Source organism: Fistularia commersonii, chromosome 8, assembly GCF_037954325.1.
Source record: "Fistularia commersonii isolate RoL2024-O1a breed Wild chromosome 8, RoL_Fcom_v1.0, whole genome shotgun sequence".
Classification (NCBI taxonomy): domain Eukaryota; kingdom Metazoa; phylum Chordata; class Actinopteri; order Syngnathiformes; family Fistulariidae; genus Fistularia; species Fistularia commersonii.
The window spans coordinates 107,501-131,964 of record NC_141291.1 but is presented as its reverse complement, the minus strand read 5'-3'; the positions used below and the strand labels follow the sequence as shown (position 1 = coordinate 131,964).

The 24,464-nt window shown below is 53.0% G+C and overlaps 1 protein-coding gene across 2 annotated transcripts in view; it reads right to left on the bottom strand.

Moving 5' to 3' along the window:
• The window catches only part of LOC147231555 (disco-interacting protein 2 homolog C-like), a 40,173-nt gene that overhangs the window by 6,761 nt on the left and 8,948 nt on the right, over positions 1-24,464 (bottom strand). The window contains exons 2-30 of one of the 2 annotated variants that reach the window (XM_086150437.1): positions 21,259-21,330; positions 20,550-20,654; positions 20,095-20,220; positions 19,004-19,279; positions 18,660-18,782; positions 18,081-18,227; positions 17,659-17,778; positions 17,173-17,370; positions 16,591-16,682; positions 16,207-16,317; positions 15,629-15,752; positions 14,668-14,777; positions 14,362-14,464; positions 14,151-14,215; positions 13,351-13,444; positions 12,926-13,045; positions 12,153-12,267; positions 11,218-11,357; positions 9,779-9,915; positions 9,496-9,704; positions 8,814-8,928; positions 5,673-5,874; positions 5,381-5,481; positions 4,477-4,557; positions 3,064-3,187; positions 2,817-2,938; positions 1,249-1,360; positions 735-844; positions 119-249 (exon numbers count right to left, since the gene is read on the bottom strand). In XM_086150437.1, the coding sequence (XP_086006563.1) occupies positions 119-249; positions 735-844; positions 1,249-1,360; positions 2,817-2,938; positions 3,064-3,187; positions 4,477-4,557; positions 5,381-5,481; positions 5,673-5,874; positions 8,814-8,928; positions 9,496-9,704; positions 9,779-9,915; positions 11,218-11,357; positions 12,153-12,267; positions 12,926-13,045; positions 13,351-13,444; positions 14,151-14,215; positions 14,362-14,464; positions 14,668-14,777; positions 15,629-15,752; positions 16,207-16,317; positions 16,591-16,682; positions 17,173-17,370; positions 17,659-17,778; positions 18,081-18,227; positions 18,660-18,782; positions 19,004-19,279; positions 20,095-20,220; positions 20,550-20,654; positions 21,259-21,330 (3,685 nt within the window). Of the gene's footprint in view, positions 1-118; positions 250-734; positions 845-1,248; positions 1,361-2,816; positions 2,939-3,063; positions 3,188-4,476; positions 4,558-5,380; positions 5,482-5,672; positions 5,875-8,813; positions 8,929-9,495; positions 9,705-9,778; positions 9,916-11,217; positions 11,358-12,152; positions 12,268-12,925; positions 13,046-13,350; positions 13,445-14,150; positions 14,216-14,361; positions 14,465-14,667; positions 14,778-15,628; positions 15,753-16,206; positions 16,318-16,590; positions 16,683-17,172; positions 17,371-17,658; positions 17,779-18,080; positions 18,228-18,659; positions 18,783-19,003; positions 19,301-20,094; positions 20,221-20,549; positions 20,655-21,258; positions 21,331-24,464 lie in introns of both variants that reach the window. The other variant, XM_086150436.1, reaches the window with a different exon arrangement.

The window sequence follows — 24,464 nt, the reverse complement described above, 5'->3', positions numbered from 1 at the left end:
CACACACACGCATACGCGGAACAATAGATCAGGATGAGCCGTCAAATGTACAAAGCAGATTTTGCTGGGGATGTGAGTGTGTGTGTTCACGCTCCTCGGCCCGCCGATCGGCACGGACCTGCAGAGGCACCAGAGGACGAAGCCCAGGCCGCAGTAGGGATCCAGGCAGATGGCCACCTCCCTGGACGGGTACAGCTCACACTGCAGCTTCACCGAGCGGCAGAATGCTCCGACTGCATTGTGAGACATCTGGACACACACAAACACACACACACACACACACACGCACGCACATGCACACGCACGCATACACACACACACACACACACACACACACGCACACACACACACGCACACATAAAGCACAAGATATAAGGATAGACTGTCAAATTTACAACATTTTTGCACCAAAAGCAGATTTTTTTCTGTTGTTTTAAAATTCTGAGAAAAAAAAAACTCAGCAAAGAAAAGATCAACAATGACATTTAAATTGTGTGTGTGTGTGTGTGTGTGTGTGTGTGTGTGTGTGTGTGTGTGTGTGTGCGCGCGTTTACTTCACAAAGGAGCTTAAAGAATTGCACTTGTTTGTGTCTGAATGTCACAGTAGATGGCAAAGAAACAGGGCGTCTGTTGGTTTGGTTGGGGCAGCAGGGCTGTGTTTGTGTGTGCACACGCGTGTGTGTGTGTGTGTGTGTGCGTGCGTGTGTGTGTGTGGGGATTAGTGCTGAGCTGACCTGGACTCCTGCCAGCATGCCGGTCGTGGACACGCTGAAGTCCAGATAGGCCAAGCCATCGGGGTTGGTGGGCTTGTATAGAGCTGGAGGCTTCTTCTTTGGCAGGTCATCTGCTCTCACACACACACACACACACACACACAAACACACACACACAAACACACACACATCAGTCTGTTGAGCTATTTCAGTATCACAAACATTGACCCTGAGCTGAACCCCCCAGCAGTCAGGGACCAGCATCGGAACCAGGATGGAGTCCAGACCCTGATGGGTCCAGTCAAGATCTAGAAAGACTGTGGAGATGAATGTGGAGAACCAGGGACACCAGATCACATTATCTTGCATTCCAGCTCGGCCGTCTCAGGGCAAAAGAAGTGATCGGTCACGTCGACTACGAACATCTGCGACGTTAGAACTCCATCCTGCAAACATCACTAACAGTCATCTAACCCGCAGACGTTGGGGTCAAGGGGTCAGGGGTCAGGGGTCAGCGAGACCCGTACTGTCCTACCGGTGTCCAGGACAGGCGGCCAGTTCCTGATATCCACCGTCGCCATGGCCTCCTTGGAGCGCAGCAGCTTGCAGATGACGGCCGTGGTCATGACGCAGGACGAGTGGCTGACCTGGAGACCAGAGGTCACAACAAGGTCAGAGGCCTGACGCTGCAGCAGATCGGGCTGGAAGAGAAACCTTCTGGAGCAAAAGTGAAGAGTTAGTCCACCTTCACTCCCACCCAGCTGTCAACATCATGTCCTTTAACATCCAAAGGTTCTCCCAAGCTGGCGCCTGAGTGGTCTTCTATGTCTATGACCTTCATGGCCGTTGTGCATTAAAGATAAATATCTGTGTTTGGCCGTACAGTCTTTTACAGTCTTACAGAAAATTACAGTCTTTTGGCAGACGCTTTTATCCAAAGCGACTGACGAAAAGTGCAATTCAGTCACAGAAGATCCAAAGTACCAGTAGTCGGTTGTCAGAAGTGACCACTCTACCAAATAGCCATCTCAAAACCGTATACATATATACATACATTTCTTTGTTTTTTTTTTTCCTGTGAGGGGGCTGAGTGCGATTAGTGGGGTAGTGCTTGGTGAAGAGGTGAACCAGCTCAGTGCTGTCCAGCGGAGCTGCACCTGAAAGACCTCACAGGAATGCAGTCCAAGACCGGGCCTACTTTCCTCTCATCTGTGGAGATCTTTCATTTTTAACTTCCCTTCATTCCACAGTCGGGTCTGGAGAGGGGAGGACCAGAGGACCAGAAACATCTACCTGTGCACACATCGGCTGACCGGTGTTTCCCCCTGACCTCATGGTTGTAGTCTGTGCTTCCAAGGGAAGGGATGCACCTGAGCTTCACATGGACTTCTGTAGCTCTAAGTCTGTTTGTAAAAAATGTCATTTCTTTAAAGCAGTGGTTCCGAACCCCTGAGCCGTAGATCAGTTGGTACAAGGCCGCCCAAGATAGCGTGAATTATTTCTATCATTTCTGAACGATCTTATTATTTTGAATAATCTTTTCTTTTTGAAAAATGACCCGGTTGTCTCGGTCACATCTCGGTCACTTGAGCGCCAAAAATTGAACCGCGAGCTAGAAAAGTGAGTAAAAAACAAACGTCTTTGAAAAATTTCTTTTCAAAGGGAAAAAGGCCCCCAGTGAAGAGAAAGAAGAAGAGCCTACAACTTCCAAGACAAAGACAGCTTTTAACAGACAAAACCAGGAGTTCTACTTGAAATATGGATTTATGGCGACAGGGGACTCCCAGCGAACCAGCCGGTTCTGCATAATATGCCGGGACCGGCTTTCTAATGGGGCAAAGAAGCCTTCAATACACTCATGTTATGCTGTTGGTGCAATCTTACCAGGAAGCTGCTAATAAAGTTGCGTACGAGTACACAGTGGATTCACGTTTATTATCATATCTGCAATATAAACAATCTACGCGTACCCCTCCGGTCCGCGGTAAAGTTGTCAAAGCGTTGACCGGTCTGCGGTGAAAAAGGCTGGGGACCACAGCTTTAGAGCATCGAACACACAACTCCATCTAGCAGGGAGATCGAGGCGGAGACGTTCCCACTGACCTCCACGATCATCTTGACGGTGGGCAGGGTGGTGGAGATATTCTGAGGATGAGGTGGTCGAACCGTGATGGGAACACAGCCGGCGTACAGGCAGCCGTAGAAGGCCGCGATCAGGTCTATACCTGCAGGGCACACACACACACACACACACACACACACACACACACACACACACACAAACACACACACTGTTATCCAGCGGCCATCTCCTCCCTCCTCCATGGGCCATCAGTGGCTGTGCTCCTACCTGGAGGATAGACCAGAGCCACATGGTCTCCTTCCTGCAGGCCTGCTCTCTCCAGCAGCAGCGCCGCCACTCGCTCGGCCCTCTTATGCAGCTGCAGGCAGGTGAGGGAGCTGGACACCGCCCCCTGCAGAAACATGTGTGGTGAAAGATGCTTCTGTGTGAAGCTATGCGTGTTATCTGAGCCGGCGTCCGTGCTGGAGAAGATCTCTGGTTCTCAGCGGAAAAGTAAGAGCGTGCGAAGCTCACACCGGGCGGCGCGGTGGGGGGGGCACTCTGTATCTGGGAGACTTTTGGGTCCCGAGACCTTTCTTGGTCATTCGCCGACTTTCTTATAGGACAAAAAATCCACGACAAGGTTCAGAAAGCGCTTCATCATGAGACGTGGTTTCATGAGAAGGTTCTGGAATCATGGGCTTCTTTGTGGCGCCCGGCACAGGAAAACCACATTTCATCACATAAGCTGCGACTAATCATTTCATCATTTCCACGCCTTTGGTGATTTTGTTTTCTGGAAGCCGTGGCTATTTTTACTATGTCTAAGTCACAATGTTGAGAATAAACTGGATTTAAAAAAAACAGCAGACAAACGTCCGACTTATGAGATGAGATGATGAGATGAGAACAACTTTATTTATCCCGAAGGAAATTGTTGTGCCAGAGTTTCAAGTAAAAACATAACAGTAATAGATAATAGTTGAAAGGAGGAAGAATAAGAAATACAATGAAATATAAATTGTCTTAACTGTGAACTGTTAACCCTCATGTAATGTTAAGGGTCAATTTGACCCATTTCACCCATTGACCAAATGGGTGAAATTGACCCTTAACATAATATGAGGGTTAACTACAAAGATTTGAAGATTCCCTGCGGCTGAGGGAAGAGGTTGTTTGGTTCAATTGTGCAAGTGTTTTCTTGAGTTTCTTAAGTGTTTATTAGAATAATCTCTGCGACACAACCCCTGCAAATAACTACACTGCAATGCGTGCTGCATCTTATTTCCTGTTTGTCCTTTATTTTGAAAACTATTCGTGAGCACTTCCTGTAGAATGAGCCGTCGTCAGAGGCACGTGTGAAAAAGATGTGACCAAGAGAGGGGCTGAGAAGGTTCAAGTACAAATGCAATGTCAGTTTCCCCGAGAGGGTCTTCTTCCATTATGATATTTCGTCAAAGTATTTCAACACACGGTTGGAGCATCTCTACGGCCTGTTCCTGTGGATATTAGCTTCATGGGGTAGCGTTAGCATGGAGGCTATGTGCTCATCAGCTAGCCCCCCATCTGTTGTGTTTTTGGTGTTCTTGCTTTGATTTCAGATGAAATCGAAATGCGTCTGATGAAAGGCTTAGCAGTGAGGTCGCGGCGGACCCGGCTGTCGGCCCGGCGATGCAGAGCGTGGTGTGTGAGGTGCGTTACCCGAGAGCTGAGGAGAGTATAGAGGACGTGGTCCGGCGTGGTCTGAGCTCTCCACTGCAAAACCTCAGACAGGAAGAGGAACTGGAAAGCAGAAGAGCCGCGTCATCCATCCGTCATGCTTTTGGAACACGGAGCGTTCAAAGGTTTGTCTCGGAGCTGAGATCGTCTGATCCCAGCACTGCTAGATCTGCTCACACCCCGTCCAGCGTGAACTACTGCGGCGCTGCGCCGGAGAGGCTGCTGTCACCTCGGCTGGCCCTCGATGAGGCCCTTCAGGACCTCCCGCCTGAGAGAGGCAGCGTCCTGTGACTCTGCCCTCGGAGACTAAAACCCCCGCTGCTGTCCACGCTCCGCTGAGGAGATAACGTCCATGGAGAGGCTTCAGGGGGAAGCAAACACCTGACCAAAAGCCTCTGCGGGACCCCAGCGGCTACGAGCTGCACGGAGGCTCAGGTTTTCCCCCCCGGGACGGCCGGCGGAGCCGGAAGCCAAGCCCCTGTCAGAAGAGCCTCTGGGTGGCTTGGGTTGGGAAGATCACGCCTGTGGAAGCGGCCCATCGCATCAGGGAAAACTAAATCCAGCTGAAGTTTATTCCTCGCGCAGTTTCACTGTTGACACCCGGTCACTGTCACTGGGGGTCAAGAGTGAAACCGGCACTCCTTCTGGGGACGTTTGGCCAAAGACAACGTCCTGCCAAATGTCTCAGACCTTCTCCAAGAAACCATTTCTTCCCAAGTCTGTTTCAAGGATTGAATGAACTGATATTTGAAATACCCGAGGGTCTCAGAGCTGAGGGTCCCACTCCTGTCTGCTGAAGATCTGCGCTTCACTCCAGCTCTGGGACCTGGCCCCAGTGTGTGTGAGTGTGTGTGTGTGTGTGTGTGTGTGTGTGTGTGTGGCTCACCTGGTCGTTGTCGTCAGTCTGTCCCAGATCTCTGCCGCTGGCCTGAGCGATCCGCTTCCCCGACACCAGATTCCCCACCATCACAGAGGCAGGTCCAATCTCTGACACACACACACACACACACACACACACACACACACACACACACACTCATGTTTCAAGACTCCTCTGTTCTCATGATGTAAAGATCTCCCTCACGACGTGACACACGCACACACACACGCACACACGCACACACACACACACACACACACACACACACACACACACACACTCCTGGCTGTTTGCCCACCTGGCTGTTTCTGCCGGGGTTTGGGCAGGTTGGTGACGCAGGTGTGGGGGCACATGAGGACGTTGCAGGGGTGCAGGCCTCCCTCCAGGTACAGCTGCTTGATCTCAGACAGGTGGATGCCTCCCAGGGGGGTCTTGGGGAGGGTGTTGGCCGGGACCAGGGCCAGGCAGAACACCCCCACGCCGTGGATACTGTCGATGGCCTGGGGGGAGAAGGACCCAACGCAAGTCTATCCTGAGGAAAACATCTCAGATCACCCTCTTAGAGTTCCCTCTAAGCTGCTCCGCTCGCACACTCTCAGCGCACAAGAAAACCTATCCAGTGCAGCGAGCGCACTATGGAAATTATTTTTCTGTATCATTTTGTTGTGTAACTCGGTGTGTGACAGGTGTCCAGCCAATCCTGCAATACGATGCAATTATGCTATGCGGCCGATCCAGGAATTGACAGTACTTGCGTTCGTGCTCTGCCCATTCACGCTAAATAACAAAAACATCAGTGTGGCGGAGTTAAGTGACGCTAATGCTAACACGCTAACCCCTTATCACGACGAAAAGGGGCGGGCGGTGAATGTGATCCGTCCGCTCACCAAACCAAAGTAAAAAAGAAAAGCGGTTCTGTTAATGTTGGAATGGCTGTCGGAGTACGTGCAAATAGAAGAACAAGCGCTGAAACTAGCTGAGATTTTTTCTTTTTCAAGTGAGAAAGGTCTGCTCTGCAAAACATGCGGCGAAGCTAAAGTAGTAAGCGAGTTTTATAGACAAATATGGGCTACATGGAAGCTGGACTTCCTCAAGCGGCACATTCAGCAGAAAAGTCACATGAATGCTGTTGGAATTATATGAAGACTCAAGATGGGAATTGGATTGGTGCATTATTGCGGGACAGCGCAAACGACCGGGAGAAAAAGAACGAGCTGTCGCACCATAAAAAACTCTGACCTTGAGCAAGTTTAAATTCTCATTGACAATATTTTACTTGCCATCAAAACGAACGCATCGATGCTGTCAGTTCGACAAATCCGGCGTCACGTGGCAAAGTATGTGAGTACACCAGAAAGCTGATGAAGCAAAAACTATGCCTTTGGGTTTGTGAACTCAATCAATGAGAGGCGGGTGCAGAATGAGACCAAGTGTAAGGTTAAAAATGAACCTGGCATACCCTGACAGTAGATGACAGCACAGACATAGCAGTACACAAAATGCTAGTCACACTGTATACATCAAATAGGGGAGGAAAACGATGTCGGCTATAAAACTGTGTTTGGTGGCATTATCCAGTTGACAGCATGCACTGCTCAGGATAGTGTGAAGGCAATAACTCAGTTTTACTCCAAACATGGACCGGACATGCAGAGAATGGTGATGCTGACCTCTGATGGTGCCTTAGTAATGCTAGTGAAACCCAACGGAGTTGCGGCTTTGTTGAAGCGCCAAATACCACACCTAACTGGATGACATTGTGCGGCCCATGGAGAGGACTTGGGCACTGACGATGCCTGGAAAGATGTGCCTTCGATGCCAGATGTGGAAACTCTTCTAAGAACGGTATATTCCACTTTCTCTTGGTCCACTGTGAAGAGGGGCAAATTGGAGGCCCTGGCAGAGTTTCTTGATGAATCTGAATAACTGTTCTGGATAACCACACTGCGCTCGAGAAGAGAATTCACCAATAACAGAAATCCAATGGCAAAGTACTGCCACAAAAAGCCGGGCCGTTCAAAGTTGGAGGATACTGTCACTGCTGGAGATATTTTAAGTGAGCTAGCACAACTCTGCCTCTCTTGACGGAAAGACGCAACCTGACTGTGATGGAAGGACACCGCTTCGCTAGAGCAAAGACTGAGAAGATGCGTTCCCAATACTCGAAGAGGAAGGATGTGCAGTTGAGCGACCTCGTCAAAGAGTAACGAGTGACCTCTGTGACCACGTGGATGCTCGTTTTCTAGAGGATGAATTAAAGGACTGGTCTGCATTCGACATTGAAGCATTGAGCTCAGGCATCGGTTTTGACTACGGATCGGCGGACACTGCTACACTGGCAAAGGGGTACGAGGCCATTCTCCGCCAGCCGCAGTCTATGGTGGCCATTAACAGTCGATAGGCTGACTTCAAGTACATAATGAAGCAAAAACTTAGGCGGGAGACAATCGACACATTCAGATATGGTGGCTGCAGCACGTAAATGTGAGGAGCAAAAGGAGATCTCACAGCTTGTGGATATTTGTGCGACGTTTCAAGAGTGCAGATTGTGAAAGAGGATGCAGTTTGATGAATCGTATCAAAACAGCATCCAGAAATCATCTTGAAGTGGCACATTTGGACCAGCTGATGTGCATAAAGTCAAACGGAGCCATCAACCTGGACAAAGTGCTAAACCGTTGGAGAAGTGAGAAGGACAGGTGTGAAAAATAAGGTAAAACTGAAGTCAGATTTGTGCATATTCTAGTGACATTTATTAAGGATATAGTCATTAAATTCTATTATGACTAGATCATTTATGGGTAGTAGAAATGCTAATAAAAGACACCGCATCACAAGCTACATCACGCGTCATTGTGGAAAATGTGAGTGTTTTAATGTTACGTAATGTTATGAAAATGTTATGCCTGAAAGGTGTGCATGTCTCAGTTCTTCCAGAGCGAGACCCTCACCTGAGTGATCTAGGCCCAAGCAGGACTCTCACATAACATGCTGCATGTCTCATGAACTACTTTTTAATCGACCACTTTTGTCTTTTTCATTTTAAGTAGGCCAAATGACTTACCGTATATTAAAAGTAAACTGATGGAAATTGTCATTTGAAGTTGTAATTTGATTCTTCTAATAAGTCATGAAACATGCCATGATCCCAGGTGTGCTACTGCTGTGTGGCCACAGCGTGCACATCTAATGTTTCTCACAGTGGTCCTCAGAGTGCTCAGGGAGGTTGTCTGTTTGCCCAGACAAATGAAGAATTAGAGGGAACTTTGCAGAGCGCCGAGACCACCGACACCGAACCTCCAAGGGAGGACTTCTCCAGAAGCTTATGGAGGCCCGGCGTTTACGGAGAGCTTTGGGAGTCGACCTTCTCCTTCTACACCTCTTGTGCGACAGGACCCTGCTGAGGGTCCGCTCTGCCGAGGGTCCACCCCCGACCCACCTGCAGCACCCGGCTCATCCACTGGAAGCTGTCCTCCTCGGTGGAGTCGGGTCTCTGCTCGGCCACCACCACGATCCGCTCGTCCCTCAGCACCGTCACCGAAAACACCGCTATCCTGCAGGGGGCAGAAGACAACCCTCTGAGAAGGTTTCCGCCGACCGGCTCTCAAAGGGCCGGGAACCCCTGGATATTTGCAAGAGCAAAGTTGCTGGTGCGAACAGAAGATAGGAGTTTGGAGATTCAGGCTAAATGTGCACACCGAGGAATCAATTCATCAGCTATGAGCAGCTGTTTGACAGCTAAGTATTGCTAAAACATCAGCTTCTTGGGTCATCTGGGGTCTCCTGACCCCCCCTCTCTTCATGGTTCCCAGAGTAAAAAGTGTCCAGGACCATCATTGATACAGGATATTTCCTAAAGACATGTGTGAAGTGATCTATAGACGGATGAAGTTCAGACAGGGGTCAGACATGAGCCGTAGCTTCACAACACCCGCTCTCCAATGCCTCCAATGCCAGGGAGCATTGAGGTTCCTCTAGGTTGGGAACTCCTGAGACCTCTGGTTCTCCTGTGGCGTGAGTCGTGGTGCGGTCAGGCAGCAGATCCTTCTTCCAAGGAGCATATGTTCAGTAGACGGGTTGGAGGATACGTCCGGTATCTCCTCCTCCTCCTCCTCACTCACCTCCCTCTGTAGACGAACTTCATGGGCTCCACCGCCAGCGCCGTGGCCACGATGTCGTCGGCGTTGTGCCTGCGCCCGCTCACCATGATGAGCCCGTCCATCTTGCCGGTGATGAAGACCAGGCTGCCCGGCCCGATGAAGCTCAGCAGTCCGGTCCGCACGAAGGCGTACTCGCTGATCAGCTCCCCGCCCGCGCTCACCGGGTACACCTGTGGACAAGATCCACGCCGGGCCGTCACCGCGACCGCCTCGGCGGGCGTCCCGGCCGCCCGGAGGTCCTCACCTCGAAGGTGTTCTTGGTCATGCCGCTGAGGCCGTAGTAGGACGTGCCGGTGGCCACGGAGCAGACGCACAGCTCGCCGATCTCGTCCGTCTGGCAGAGCTGGGGGACGCCGTCGGGCTTCACCACGCACACCAGACCTGCAACGTAGAGTACCACCTGAACACCTGACCTTCTGCCGGAGCTCGGCGACTCATCATCATCATCGCCGCGTCCCACCGTCCACCAGAACCTTCGGTCGCAAATGTCTGAGAAGAACTACTCGCTGCCGTATTAATCTAGAAACCTCATGATGTTTGTAAAAGAACCGCCATGGTTGAAGGAGAAACCAGAACCGGTCTGGATTTGTGGGAACACCAACACAGCACGGAGAAGATGAGATCATCCTCTCGGGTTGTTTGGAAGCGGGTTGGGGGAGGCTCTTCAGGGCCGATCGACAGAAATGATCTACTGTGGTCAGCGGAGAGCTGAGGAACACGTTCCTCTGATAAGAGCGTCTGCTGAGAGAGGATCTCCAGCTGAGGCCGAGGTCTCGGACAAAAAGTTACCTCTGGCCTCCTGACCAGGATCAGGCCCGGCGTGAAGGTGACAGAAGACTTGCTCGTCCTTGGTCCCACAACTTTCACCACCGGGCGGCGCCACCTGGCTGCAGGATCTTCGTGAAATCTTCTGAGGACGATCTTTGCGGATTCCGAGACAGACCTTCACGAGTCTCATCCAGAGAAGAGAAGACTCCTGACTCTGCTGAAGAAGGTCTGCAGTAGAATTGTGACGACCGCCTTCTTCCATGCGCTAGACCTTTTTCATAGTAGGTTGACTTCTAGCGTAGCTTCTGTCTGAGAAAAAATCCACCTCTACAGAGCAGTGAGTACAACCTTCTAGGTTCTCCTGCCTGAGTTCTCTCCTGGTTCTCCTGTCTGGTTCTCCAGCGTGAGCTCTCTCCTGGTTCTCCTGTCTGGTTCTCCACCCTGAGTTCTCTCCAGGTTCTCCTGCCTGAGTTCTCTCCTGGTTCTCCTTGCCGCCTGCTGACAATGATGGTGGGTTTTAGTTACAGGGTTCCTGTGAGGAGGGGGAGCGCCTCAGACTGAGCGTCAGCCAAAGACCGATGTTTCCCGGCCGGGAATCCTTCGGTCCAGCGAGAGGGTGATGGACAGGACGGCAGAAGCTTTCACGTGTCTCGTAGAAGACCGTCTGTTTGAGGGACAATAAATCCGGGTCCGACGCCGACCCGCTGACGTGAAGGACGACCTGCCGACCCGCCTCGGTCACGGGAGGAGAGGCCGATGCGGCGCGAATCTCCGAACTTCTGCTGCCGGTACGGAAGGCGAAGGCCGCACGCCGCCCGTCGCCTCGGAGACGTCTGCGGCCGGAAGCCGATGGAGCTAACGGACACTTCCGGAGCACACGGGAGCCAACGAGACGCGAGCGAGAAGCCGCCGTACCTCCGGGAGTGACGGTCCCCACGTCCTGCACGGTGAGGACGGACAGGCGCTCCTCCGTGTCCACACGGACCACCGCGTAGCTCAGACCCTGCATGGACAGCACACCTCGGCCCGGCGGCTGGCTGCTGTCCTCCACCGGCCTGCACACACACACACACACACACACACACACACATACACACACACAGTCATGAGCAGCTTGCGCCTGAACCTCCTGCTCCAGGAGCTCTTCATCACATGTTGCGCGTCTCCGACGCTGAACTGAGCTGCAATCACAGAACATGTCTATTTGCATGCAGTAGGTGTGTGTGTGTGTGTGTGTGTGTGTGTGTGTGTCTGTGTCTGTGTGAGTGTGTACGTGCAGGATAAAGTGAAGTTCACGCAGGTAGATGTGGGATGAAGTTTGTGTTTACACACAACAGATGTATGTGTGTGTGTCTACATTCAGTAGATGTGTGTGTGCAGGATAAAGTGTGTGTTTAAATGCAGTAGATGTGTATGTGTTTATGTGTGTGTGTAGAATAGTGTAGTCTCACATGTAGATGTGTGCGCGTGTGTGTGCAGGACAAAGTGTGTTTACATGCAGTAGATGTGTGTGTGTGTTACATAGAGCAGATTTGTATGTGTGTGTGTGTTTCAAGCAGTAGGTGTGTGTTTCATGCAGTGTGTGTGTGTGTGTGTGTGTGTGTTTCAAGCAGTAGGTGTGTGTTTCATGCAGTGTGTGTGTGTGTGTGTGTGTGCGTGTGTTTCAAGCAGTAGGTGTGTGTTTCATGCAGTGTGTGTGTGTGTGTGCGTTTGTGTGTTTCAAGCAGTAGGTGTGTGTTTCATGCAGTGTGTGTGTGTGTGTGTGTGTGTGTGTGTGTGTGTGTGTGTGTGTGTGTGTGTTTCAAGCAGTAGGTGTGTGTTTCATGCAGTGTGTGTGTGTGTGTGTGTACCTCCGGATGGCCACGGTCAGAGCCTCGGGGGAGCTGGCACAGGGACAGATGACCTCGGCTCTCAGCCCTTTGGTCTGAAAGACGTTGAGGAAGGCGTCGCAGGAGGAGATGGACCCTGAGGAGCATCAGAGATCAGCCGTCGGTTTCCGCGGGAACCGTCCGGACCACCTGGCCTCTGCGGAGGCTTCTCAGAGCAGGTTCCCCGCCCGTCATTTATCATCCACTCATCTTCGTGCCTTCATGTTTCAGCGCCTCCGGAGATACGAGGATCTGCTAACGCTTGAATTTTTAACTAATCTTTACGTTCTTCACCTCATCAAGGACCCGCAGGACCTCATGTCTCCAAACCGACAACCGATACCGACACTCGTCCGAGACGGCGAGTAACAAGGAGCCGGAAGCGGCGTACGCTCTTCTGCCGGGTCTTCTTGGTCGGAGGCGCCGTCCGGTCCGTCAGAGGCCGCTTTAGATCCCGTATCTACGAGCTAACGTGCGCCGCTACCGTTTCTGACCCGCTGACCGAATCTGAAGGTTTCCATGGCGACGCAGGACCTGGAGCGAGGCGGAGAAGGGAGACGTCGACGATCGCCGGGACGGAGCGGGAACCGAGCTCCTTTCCCGTTTCCTCCTCCCATCCTGCGCCCGATTCCTGTAACGCGACCCGCTTTCCCGACTTCTCCGGGGAATCTATCCTCTCCCGGACGGCCGCCGCTTTGTCTCCCACCTCCGCTCGCTGCTCCCCGGCGTTGCCATGGCGACGGCGAGAGGCTTACAGGGGTTGGAGCCGTCGGCCACCAGCAGCATCCGCAGCGAACTCAGGTTGATGTCCTTCTGGTCTTTGTGGGCCACCAGAGCCCAGTGCATGTCTCGGGACTTCACACACGACACCTTGGCTGCAGGGGTGAGCACACACACACACACACACACACACACACACACACACACACGCAAACACGAACACGCACACACACACACACGCACACACACACACACGCAAACACGCACACACACGCAAACATGCACACGCACACACACACACGCACACGCACACACATGCAAACACGCACACACACACACACGCACACGCACACACACACACACACACAGATACGCACACACAGGCGTACAGATTAATGTCCTTGCTGGGCGGCAGCGAGGACGGGCTGAGTGAAGGGTGAAGGTGCAGCGAGAGCCTGACCTTTGTACTGGCAGACCTTCTGAATCCATGAAAGAGGGTTGACCTTCATCAGCGAGTAGGGCACGCTGATCACGTGCATCATGTTCATCACACTCTGCATGACACACACACACACACACACACACACACACACAGACACACACACACATGCACACACACAAGGGACAATTAGAGACCGTCCTCATGTCAGCTTCACGTTGCAGGTTTGGAATCCAGTCAAAGCTCTCCTCTTCTTCTCCCAAGCCCATTTTTCTCCATCCCTTCAGAAGCGAGTCAAAATGAAAATGAGACTTTGTTTGCGATTGTTTCCTTCGTTCCGAATCGGCATCCTTCCCTCTGCGACGCCGTGAACAAGCGGTTGGCGGAGGAGATGAGAGCTTGGACAAGAAGGACAGACGTGGGAAGAAGTTCGTCCGTTGTCCTTCCCAGAATCCTCCTCTTCGTCCACGTCGGCAGATCATTTTCCAACGACCCCTCGGGCTTCCTGCTCAGTGTGGGAGTTTGATCGCGAGTCACGACCCAGGCGTGAAAGAAGGCTGGGTTCAACCGAGGTCGACCAGAGTGGCGCACGGGACGCTCCCTCTGGAGGAGCCTCTGGACATCCAACCGATCTTTTCAGATCCTCCCGGGAAAACTAAAAGGTCACAGAAGCTTCTGCGCTCCAGACTCCACCTCAGGGAGGAGGACACCAGTGTGATGTTTCTCCACTGATTAACGGGCACGGAGGACCAAGGAAACCCCGGCGTGAAGCCTGCAGAGAGAGGCCGCAGGTGACCTCTGACCCCTGACCCGCCTCTTACCGTCAGGATGCCGTGCCACAAGCCCACGTCCTTCTTGAAGTCCAGCACGTTGACAATGGTCTCCGCTGTAGGGGGAGGGGGAGATTATTAGAGCTAAAGGTGTATGTTTGTGGGCGTGTGTGTTTGCGTGTGAGTTTGCGTGTGTGTTTGTGTGTGTGTGTGTGTGTGTGTGTGTGAGTGTGTGTGTGTGTGTGTGTGTGTGTGCCCCTACCCTCGGTGTAGCTGCAGGACTGTGTCAGGGCCTGGCAGTGTGTGAGCAGGGCGATGCGGGTGACGGTGACTCCCAGCACGCTGCCGTCCTTACAGGTTTTATACTGACACACACACACACACACACACACACACACACACACACACACGTGCACTCTGGTCAGACCACAGGACGGTCCTGTCCTTTCCCGTTATCCCAACCAACGCAGCTCTGTGAGTGTTCCCATCAGCAACACGGAACCGGGACCCGTTCTCCGGTTCTCTGGTCCGAGTTTCCACGGGTTTCCACGCCGTCGGCCGCGCTCACCTCGATGTACGCCGTGTCGTTGTTGGCATCCTTGATGTGGGGGAACCAGTCCCGCGGAGGTTTGGACAGGTGCTTGGACTCGGTCACGAACCATAGCAGCTTGGGCCATCCTGCAGGGGGCGACACGAACACTCCGACGCTGCTCAGCACGCAGGAGAAAGCAGCAGACAGTCTAGTTCACACCTTCAACAGAGGAACCTTCTCCGAGGAGCCGCAGACTGACATCCTTCATTGGAAGCAACAGAGATCACGACTGAACCTAAGACACTGTGCTGAGATTACAGACTGACTCAACCACACCTGCAGGTGAGCACACCTGGACACCTTCAGGTGAGCACATCTGGACACCTTTAGGTGAGCACACCTGGACACCTTTAGGAGAGCACATCTGGACACCTTTAGGTGAGCACATCTGGACACCTTTAGGAGAGCACACCTGGACACCTTTAGGTGAGCACATCTGGACACCTTTAGGAGAGCACACCTGGACACCTTTAGGAGAGCACACCTGGACACCTTTAGGTGAGCACATCTGGACACCTTTAGGAGAGCACACCTGGACACCTGAAGGTGTTCGGCAGTGAGGCGTCCCGGTCACAGCCCTGGAGAACGGCTTCAATACGGCCCCTGAGATTATTTTTTCAAGGCGAGAAGCTGATGTTGTTACTCATGACTCGTCCGCCCCTCACACTTGGGAACAGATTCTAAGCTAAAATGAGGCCGACACCCCTGATCTTTCCAGAGCTGAAGTAATCCGATTACTTGGCTTATCTCTATAAGCCGTCCAAAATAGGAATCCGAATCAAGTTCATTCCGATTCATTTCGACCACAGTCCTTTCCCGCTTCGACTTCTTCGTCTTCATGTATTTCTTCTGCGTGTCCCCGCCGTCCCTGCTGACCCTCCTCCCCCTGGACCCCCTCCCTCCTTGTGCCCCCGTGACGGCCGGCGGTGGATCTGACCTTTGAACTGCGGGATCTCTCCGGTCGCACTCTTGGGCAGGCCCTTGTGGCAGGCGTCGCTGGTCAGCGCCACCGTCACGCCACAGCTGCCGAGCAGGAACCCGATTTGCTGGCTGCCGGCGTCCTGTTGGACCGGGCGGGGGTCGTGGGGGGGCAGAACAGACTCTTGGACACGGACATGGAAGGAGGACACACCGCGTTTCAAACTAACTCCTCAGAAACACCTGGGCTTCTGCTGGGAGGGACACCGGGGGAAATCCTCAGGGCAAATCCAGGAGAAGGGGCAGGTAAGAGGCTTGGGGTCAGAGGTCGGGGGTCTGGGTTCAGGGGTCGGGGTCGTAGTCGGGGGTCAAGGTGGAGGGATCGAGAGAAAACTATGGGTTTTATGGGTTTTATGGGTTTTATGACATATGGAACATATGTCAGCTTATCCATACTCAGGTTCAGGGTGTGTCTGTGTGTGTGTGTGTGTGTGTGTGTGTGTGTGTGTGTGTGTGTGTGTCAGGGCAGGGTCTGTGGTCCTGATGGCTTCATGGCGTGGGGGTGAAGGTAAAGCTGAGGGACAGAGTGAGGTTCACCTTCCGGCTGAGGGGCACCTCGATGGGAACGGGGACCACCTCGGCCAGCAGACAGCCGTAGAAGGCCACCATGAAGGCCACGGGGTCGTTGTTGGGGAACACCAGCGCCACCTGCGGGCAGGAGGGGAGACATCATTGAAGTAGATGAACCTTCATTCGGAGCCCGCAGGGCCGTCAGGTCTGAGCCCAGCATCTGTCCGTCCGGTCAGGGGCCTCCGACGGGGTGGAGTTCCACCGACGGGAGACGTCCCATCTGGCAATCACTCGGAGAACATCCCGCAACATTCCGGATTTCTCCGGGCCGAGTTTGAGGACGGACGACCTCGAAGAACCGAGGAGGCCGCGGGACCAGGAGGAGCTCACGAGGACGAGAGGGTCACTCACCCGGTCTCCCGGTCGGACCATGGGCTCCTGCTTGCTGCCCAGCTTGTGCAGGATGTTGTAGGCCAGCTTGATGCTGCGAGACCACAGCTTCCCTGCGGAGGAGGAGGAAGAACAGGTCACAGGAGGCCGGAGAACAGCCGCCGCGACACCGTCGTCTCTGCGCCGCCGCTTCTCGGTCGCTCACGCTCTACAAACCTCCTGCAGAACCACATCCACACCTCCTAAACACCCATGCGCACACATCTGCCACACCTCCATGCACGCTTCCGTGCACGGCTACTGCACACCCACGTGCACACCTCTGTGCAAAACCAGGCTGGACCAGATCTGAATCCTGAACCTGCTGATGTCAGGTCTGAGGGTCAAGGAGAACCTCAGATGTGGGGGTCCATGTGGAGGTCAGGTGTGAGGGTCAACATGGAGGTCAGATGTGAAGGTCCATGTGAAGGTCAGGTGTGAGGATCCACGTGGAGGTCAGGTGTGAGGGTCAACATGGAGGTCAGGTGTGAAGGTCCATGTGAAGGTCAGGTGTGAGGATCCACATGGTGGTCAGATGTGGCGGTCCAGGAGACCCTCTCTTACCGTAGGTGAGGACGTAGAGGGGCTTCCCCGCCGTGTCCAGGCTGGTGAGGCAGGGGGCTTTGGGGGAGATGGTACCCCAGCGCTGCAGCGCCGCCTCCAGCGACGGCGGCCAGTTGGTGACGACCCCCAGCGGCTCGCCCCGCACCGGCATCATCTCGGCTCCCTCCGGACGAGGCTGGTTGGGGTCCGGCTGTTGGACTGAGAAGGAGAGACGGACCTCATCACGTCAGGTCGGGGGAGGTGGAAACACAGGAGACGATGATCCATGGAGACGAGCGGTCCTCGGTGGCCCCTCTATCCCTGGTGGAAGACCTTGCTGCCCCACTCTCCCGTCTCCCCCTCCTTTAACCTTGAGGTAATCCATTACTTTTGTTGCCACAGACTGTCTAGACCTCTTCAGGGAAGCGTAGAGTCTCGAGGCGTGAGATGTTCCCGGTCCGCTCGCGCTATCAGGCGTGAGACGAACACGGACGAGAAGGTCCTCACCCTCCAGAAGCTCGTCAAAGTCGTCGACGAAGAACTCTCGCAGTGGAGGTCGGCGAGGCTGCTTCAACGTGTTGACCAGCTGCTGGATCTTCGCCGACACACGACTGCTGACCGGAACCCCTGTGGTTGGGAGCACACACAAACACACACACACACACACACACACACAGACACACACACACACACCATGAAGGATGACGGAGGAAAGTCATCATGGTCCCAGCTGAGGGTCGAATCCTCTTTATTGATCTCTCTGTGGATGGCCACGCCAAGCTGTTGTCACGGTGACCAAGATTTAACAATGACCTGCAGCTTGTCAGGTTGGAAGGAGAGGAAGAGGAGGAGGAGAAGGAGGAGGAGAAGGAGGAGGAAGAGGAGGAGGAGAAGGAGGAGGAAGAGGAGGAGGAGCAGGCCAGTCTTACCGTCTCCCGTCTCCATGCGCTCAGCGTTGCCGTACTTCTGCGTGTTCCTGGCGATGGTTCCCATGTTGGACATGTGGTGACGCTCAGTGTGGGAGTGGGACGAGTCTGAGGAGTAACCTGTCACGTCTGGGGGGGCCGAGTGGTTCTCTGGGGGGGCAGACACACACACACACACACACACACACACACACACACACACACACACACACACACACAGAGGTGACTTGTCTGTTTGTAACCCAAGGACTAATAATAATTATTATATTAGATTATTAATATAAATGCCATCCTGTGACATCTGGAGCAGATCAGTGACAACCTTAAATGATAAAGTGGGCGGGGCTTCTGGTCACCTGACAGCCTGGGTGTGCTGATGTCACAGTAACTTTCACTTCAACACATTTGGAGTGTGTGTGTGTGTCTTTTTCCAGCAGGCCTTTGTTTTGACACCCCTGACATGTTGCTTGACTGTGTTATCCAATCAGCAAAGCTGCTGCGCTCTGCCTCTGGATGTGCTGCCATGGTAACTGAAGTCTCAGTACCCCCCCCGTGTGTGTGTGTGAGATGCATCCGGCTCACCATCTGACTCCAGCGGTGGAGGCCACAGCATGTCCGAGCCAAACTCACAGGACCGACGCAGTGAACCTCCGTTCTCCGCCACGCCGAGAGCACCTTTCCTCTTCAGGGACAGGTGGCCGATGCCTGGGACACACACACATACACACACACACGCACACACACACAGAAACCCACACACATGCATGCATGTGGATGCACGCCCACACACACACACATGCAGGGGTGTCAATTAATACAATAACATCAGCGTTGTAAATCATCATCAATCAACATACATACACCCACACACTCCACACACGTCTCCCCGCATACACACACACATGATGTTGGCCACATCCTCTCACCATGGTGTGACTGTGACAGGAGGCTCTGCTGGTGGTGTGTCTGTCCCAGGTGTGTGTGCACCAGGTGTGCGTGCGCCAGGTGCGAGATGTGCGTGTGCGCCAGCGATTCGGCCAGGCGCCCGGCGTTCCCGCTGCCGCCGCTCTGCGTGGACGAGGACGAGGAGGAGGTGGAGCCGAGGTGGGCGGGGCCTAACTGCGAGGGCCGGCTCATCCAGTGATCCGCGGCCGACATGTCGTCGCCCGGCCCCGCCTCCTCGTCTGAGCCCGACGACGAGTCTGAGCACAGGGGCGACAGGCCTAGTGAGAGGCAGTGAGCCGGTATTGGTCAGAGGGAAACCGCAGCACACACATACACACACACACACACACACACACACTTCTGGTTTGCTTATTGCTAGCTTGCTGGGGGTTCCACACCTGGAGTGGAACCCACAAACACACCTAGAGTGGAAACCCCAAACACACCCAGAGGTGACCTGAGTAGATCAGAGGTGATCCTGAGTGGACCAGAGGTGACCTGAGATGACCAGAGGTGACCTGAGATGACCAGAGGTGACCTGAGTGGACCAGAGGTGACCTGAGTGGACCAGAGGTGACCTGAGATGACCAGAGGTGACCTGAGTGGACCAGAGGTGACCTGAGATGACCAGAGGTGACCTGAGATGACCAGAGGTGACCTGAGTGGACCAGAGGTGACCTGAGATGACCAGAGGTGACCTGAGTGGACCAGAGGTGACCTTGGGACTTGAGTTGGGATCTGAGCGGAGTTTTACATGTATGCAGATGATTGGTGAGTGGTGACGGTGGAAGAGGAACCCTAGTGGGACAAACTAGGCTCTGGGACAAAAAGTTCGAGAGAACCAATCATCAGCCAGGATACTGAAGAGTGATTGGTCTGAGCCAATGAAGCTCCAGGTCCTTCAAAGGACAGAGGTGATGGAGAGGCATTGGAGAGATGGGGTCCTCTGCTCAGGAGCATGGAGATACCTTGCTTGACTTTAACTGTCCCCAAAGTTCTTTTCATTGAATGAGCTTGCTGTTCATCAGAGGGGCATGCAGAGAACATGGCGGCAGGTTCACGCGGTCCTCACCTGGGGGCGTGTATGCGTCCATGGAGGTCTGCACCACTAACGAGCGTCTCTTGGACGGCATGGGAACGGCCACCTTCCTCTCCACGTGTCGCGCCAGGACGGCCTGCACGGCCTCAGTGTGGATGTCTGAGACGGACGAGACAAGGGTGAGGATCTCATGACTCCCAGGGACAGAAAGACAGGAGAGTCCCAGAGAGTCCTGGAGAGCCCAGGAGACTCCAGGACAGTCCAGGACAGTCCAGGACAGTCCAGGAGAGTTCAGTCATCCTGTAGAGTCCTGGAGAGCCCAGGACAGTCCAAGATACTCCAGGAGTCCTGGATAGACCAGGACTCCAGGAGGCTCGCTGATCCACTCTCCAAATAATCACCACTTACTGGTGATTTTTCACACTTTGCTTTTAGCCTAAGGTCAAAGTTGAAGGGTCAAAGGTCAGGGTGCAGGAGAATCTCTGTACCTGATCTGTAGCGCTCGTCCCTCGTGCCAGATGTCCGACGCCGGTGGAAGCGTGCCGCAGAGGGGGGCCCGAGTGAGGCCCTGTGAGACATGGGTCCCTCCATTCCTACACACACACACACACACACACACACACACACACACGCACACAGACGTTTCACAAAAGTGCCAACCGGAGCGGTGCGACAGGAGAACACACACAGGGAGATGATAGAACTCACAGAAAAATTGCATTTTTCTGGATTGACTACATGAAATAATCATTCAGGGAAAAAGTAAATCATGACAGTGCAGGGAGGGTAGGTTAGTTAGTTAGGGTTCGGGTCAGGGTTAGGGTAAGCTAGGTAAGGGTAAGTTAGTTAGTTAGGGAAGGGTGGGGTTAGGTTAGGTGAGATTAGATTGGGTTAAGGGCTTTCAGCCCGGGATGGCGATGGATCAGGAGGTGAGATGGAGCTGTGTGTGTGTTGGTAGTGGACCAGGCTGAGCTCCAGAGGTGTGTGTGTGTGTGTGTGTGTGTGTGTGTGTGTGTGTGTGTGTGTGTGTGTGTGTGTGTGTGTGTGTGTGTGTGTATGTGTGTCGGCAGCAGGCCAGAGCTGAGCTCCACCTATACTCACTAATCCACCCAACTCAAAGACCCCTCACCTGCCCGGGAATATTCTACCTGTGTGTGTGGGGTGGGGGTGGGTCAGGGTCAGAGGTCACTAGATTACCTCCAGCATGTGGAACATATGCCCTGATCAGCTTGGACCTCTTCTTCTCATAACCCTTCTGAGTGATGTCCCCTGCAAACAGACAGAGACACACAGTGAGAGAGCGGCGCCTTCTTCTCCATCAGCCCAACCTTCTCACTCACCATGTGTGTGTTTGTGTGTGTGTGTGTGTGTGTGTGTGTGTGTGTGTGTGCTCAGCAGCCCTCCTCTGTCTCCTAGTCTTTGTGTCTGAATGCAGGAGCTCAAAAAAAGAAGGGGCATGTGATGAATGATGGTGTGTGATGATGAATCTGAAATTAAAGAAACAGAGACAGTGGACTTCTAGTGAAGGTGCTGGGGGTCAGGGGTCAGGGTTCAGGGGTCAGCAGGGGGGTTACCCGTTCCCAGCTTCATATGCCAATCGGAGGCATCAGTCTGGGTAAAACCTGAGCTCCGGCGTTGGTTGTTTTACACGTATGATCCCCAAAAAGCATCAAAGCATGAAGTTAAGATTTAGAGCCTTAGATCTCCGGGCTCCTGAACTTCAGGAAGAGCTAAGAAGTGGCTGTAGGTCTAAGAAGGTCTCCTGAACATGGGGCTTCATACAGAAGGATCATTTTCTGGTCATGTGAAGTGCCCCTTTAGAAGAAGCAGCGTGCTCCGAATCCGCGGGTGACCGCGGTAACGATACATTTAGACATCCGACGCTTGGCGATCTTCTCGCCGCTGAACCGAGACTGGTTTGGGTTCTTTAAGCAGGTGGGTCTTCTTTCAGGTCACCCGGGGAACTGGTCCTGCACATCGTGAGGACGTGGTCAGCTCCACGGGGCTCACTACAACTGCTTAGGGCTTGTCTTGTTGTTGCCAAGGCAACCAGCACGACCACCATTCCCACCACCTGTCAATCACATTGGCCCCCCGGTCCTGACAGCAGAGGCTAACCCATGAATAGCGATTAAACAACCAAGCGCTGCATTCAATCCAAGCAGTCACCACTATCACATCATAATTATTTATTAGCATTATAATTGTCATCATTATATGATTGGCTATTATTATTGTTGTTACTATTACGACTACGACTACCGTTATTCATCGAGCACGACGAGCAGACGGCGGGCTCTGCAGCCGCCACTTTGCAGACAGAAAACAGACACCGACGCCATGAAAGCAGGCAGGACACGAACGGCGAGAGCAAGAGCATTCATCAGATCAGGCAGGGTCAGAGGCCACCACTGTTATTACCACCATATTTACCTTCAACGCTTTCCCTAAACAACCATTCTTAGAATATTATGATACAGAAGCACTGGGAAATCAGAGGTCAAAACAATGAGCTTCTCTGGACAGAAGAACCCACAGTGAATGCCAGGTGAGGGTGTGTGTATGTGTCTGTCTGAATGGTCAACCCAGCCATCCATCCACCCATCCATCCATCCATCCATCCATCCATCCATCCATCCATCCATTACATTACAGTCATAAGGCTGACACTTTTAACCAAAGCGACTTACAGTGGAGATGCCAAGGATTCAAACCAGGACCTCATACATGCCAAGCTTGTGCTCTGCCACTGAGCTACATACGACATCTGTCCATCCATCCATCCATCCATCCATCCATCCATCCATCCATCCATCCATCCATCCATCCATCCATCCATCCATCCGTCATCCATCCATCCATCCATCCATCCATCCATCCATCCATCCACAGCACTTTGGGTGAGAGTGTCTGGATCTTCTAGATTTCAACCAAAACCTCCAAAGCTCCGGAGCAAGACCTCCTTCCACAAATGCTGGTCTGCGGCTCGAGGTGAGTCCTTCAGCTATGAGCACCAAGCAAAGACCAAAGTAAGCGCTGCAAGATATGCACAAACCACCTTCTCCTGCAGAGAAGTTCATTCCACATTGATGCTGGTAAAGCTGGTGGCCAGTTAGCATCCTGCTAGCCCTCCAGGCCTGGGAGCCGGCCACCGGTATGATGTCATCAGTAAACAAGGCCAGGAATTGGTGGAGGTGTCTCTCTGTTACACCCTATCCCAGCGATTAGACAGCTCCAAACCTGGAATGGACAGGATCTCCTGCTTCCACACATCTCCTGTAGTTGGTCTACACGTGGTGGTCTTCATGGACCTCTCATCAAGTTCTCAAAGTCAGAGAGCAGAGGGTCTCCTCAGTCAAACACAACTGAGGAGCAGATGAATCCTGAGAGTCACTGTCACACCACTGAGATGATAGCACAATATTTGGAAGTTCTTCCAGGTCTCAGGACGAGGAAACACTCTGAGGGCCGGGTGGGAGGCCGCTGGACCTCAATGTGTGTGCGTGCATGTGTGTGTGTGTGTGTGTGTGTGTGTGTGTGTGTGTGTGTGTGTGTGTGTGTGTGTGTGTGTGTGTGTGTGTGCAGAGACGGCTCACAATGCGGAACAAAACCATGGACCAGAGAGAGTGGAAACAAAGTAACCCTAAATAAAGATGGAGACATCACTGTCATCTTAGAACCTCCACCTTGAGGAACATCTGTTCAAGAGCTGAGCAGGTCTGCTGCTACATAGTCACTCAGACACACACACACACAAACACACACACCACACATATAACTCATACACAGACACACACTCACACAAGCACACACCACACACCAACACACACAGAGTGGTGAAGCAGAGCATTTTTCACAACTGCAGCAGTTGCCAGAACATCTGTGTCCAATCTGCTCATCTGGGCTGCTCCAGTGTGTGTGTGTGTGTGTGTGTGTGTGAAGGTGTTTATGTGTGAGTGGGTTGTATCCGACCACAGCCTTTTCTCAGATCAACTGCAGCAAAACAACATTCCTGATTCTTCTTTTGCACACACACATACACACAAACGCAAAAGCATGCACACACACACACACACACACACACACACACACACACACAGTCCATGGGGAGACGCCATCTTCCACTCGCAGTGCAGCAAGGCAGGGAGGGTGTTGCCTAGCAACAGTTCTCCAGGAGAAGGCAGGGGGACAGCCATCTTGGATCTGGAGCGTCAGATGTGAGAAGTGGGCTAATGATACCTCCCAGGGCGAGTGTGTGTGTGTGTGTGTGTGTGTGTGTGTGTGTATTGGCAGCTTCATTATGTTCCTCTATGTTCCTCAGCTCTCTGGAACCCCTGTGAGAGGATCGATGGCGACTGACTGCAGAACAGTTTTCCTCCTGCTGAGGCTGCGCGGCCCAGAGA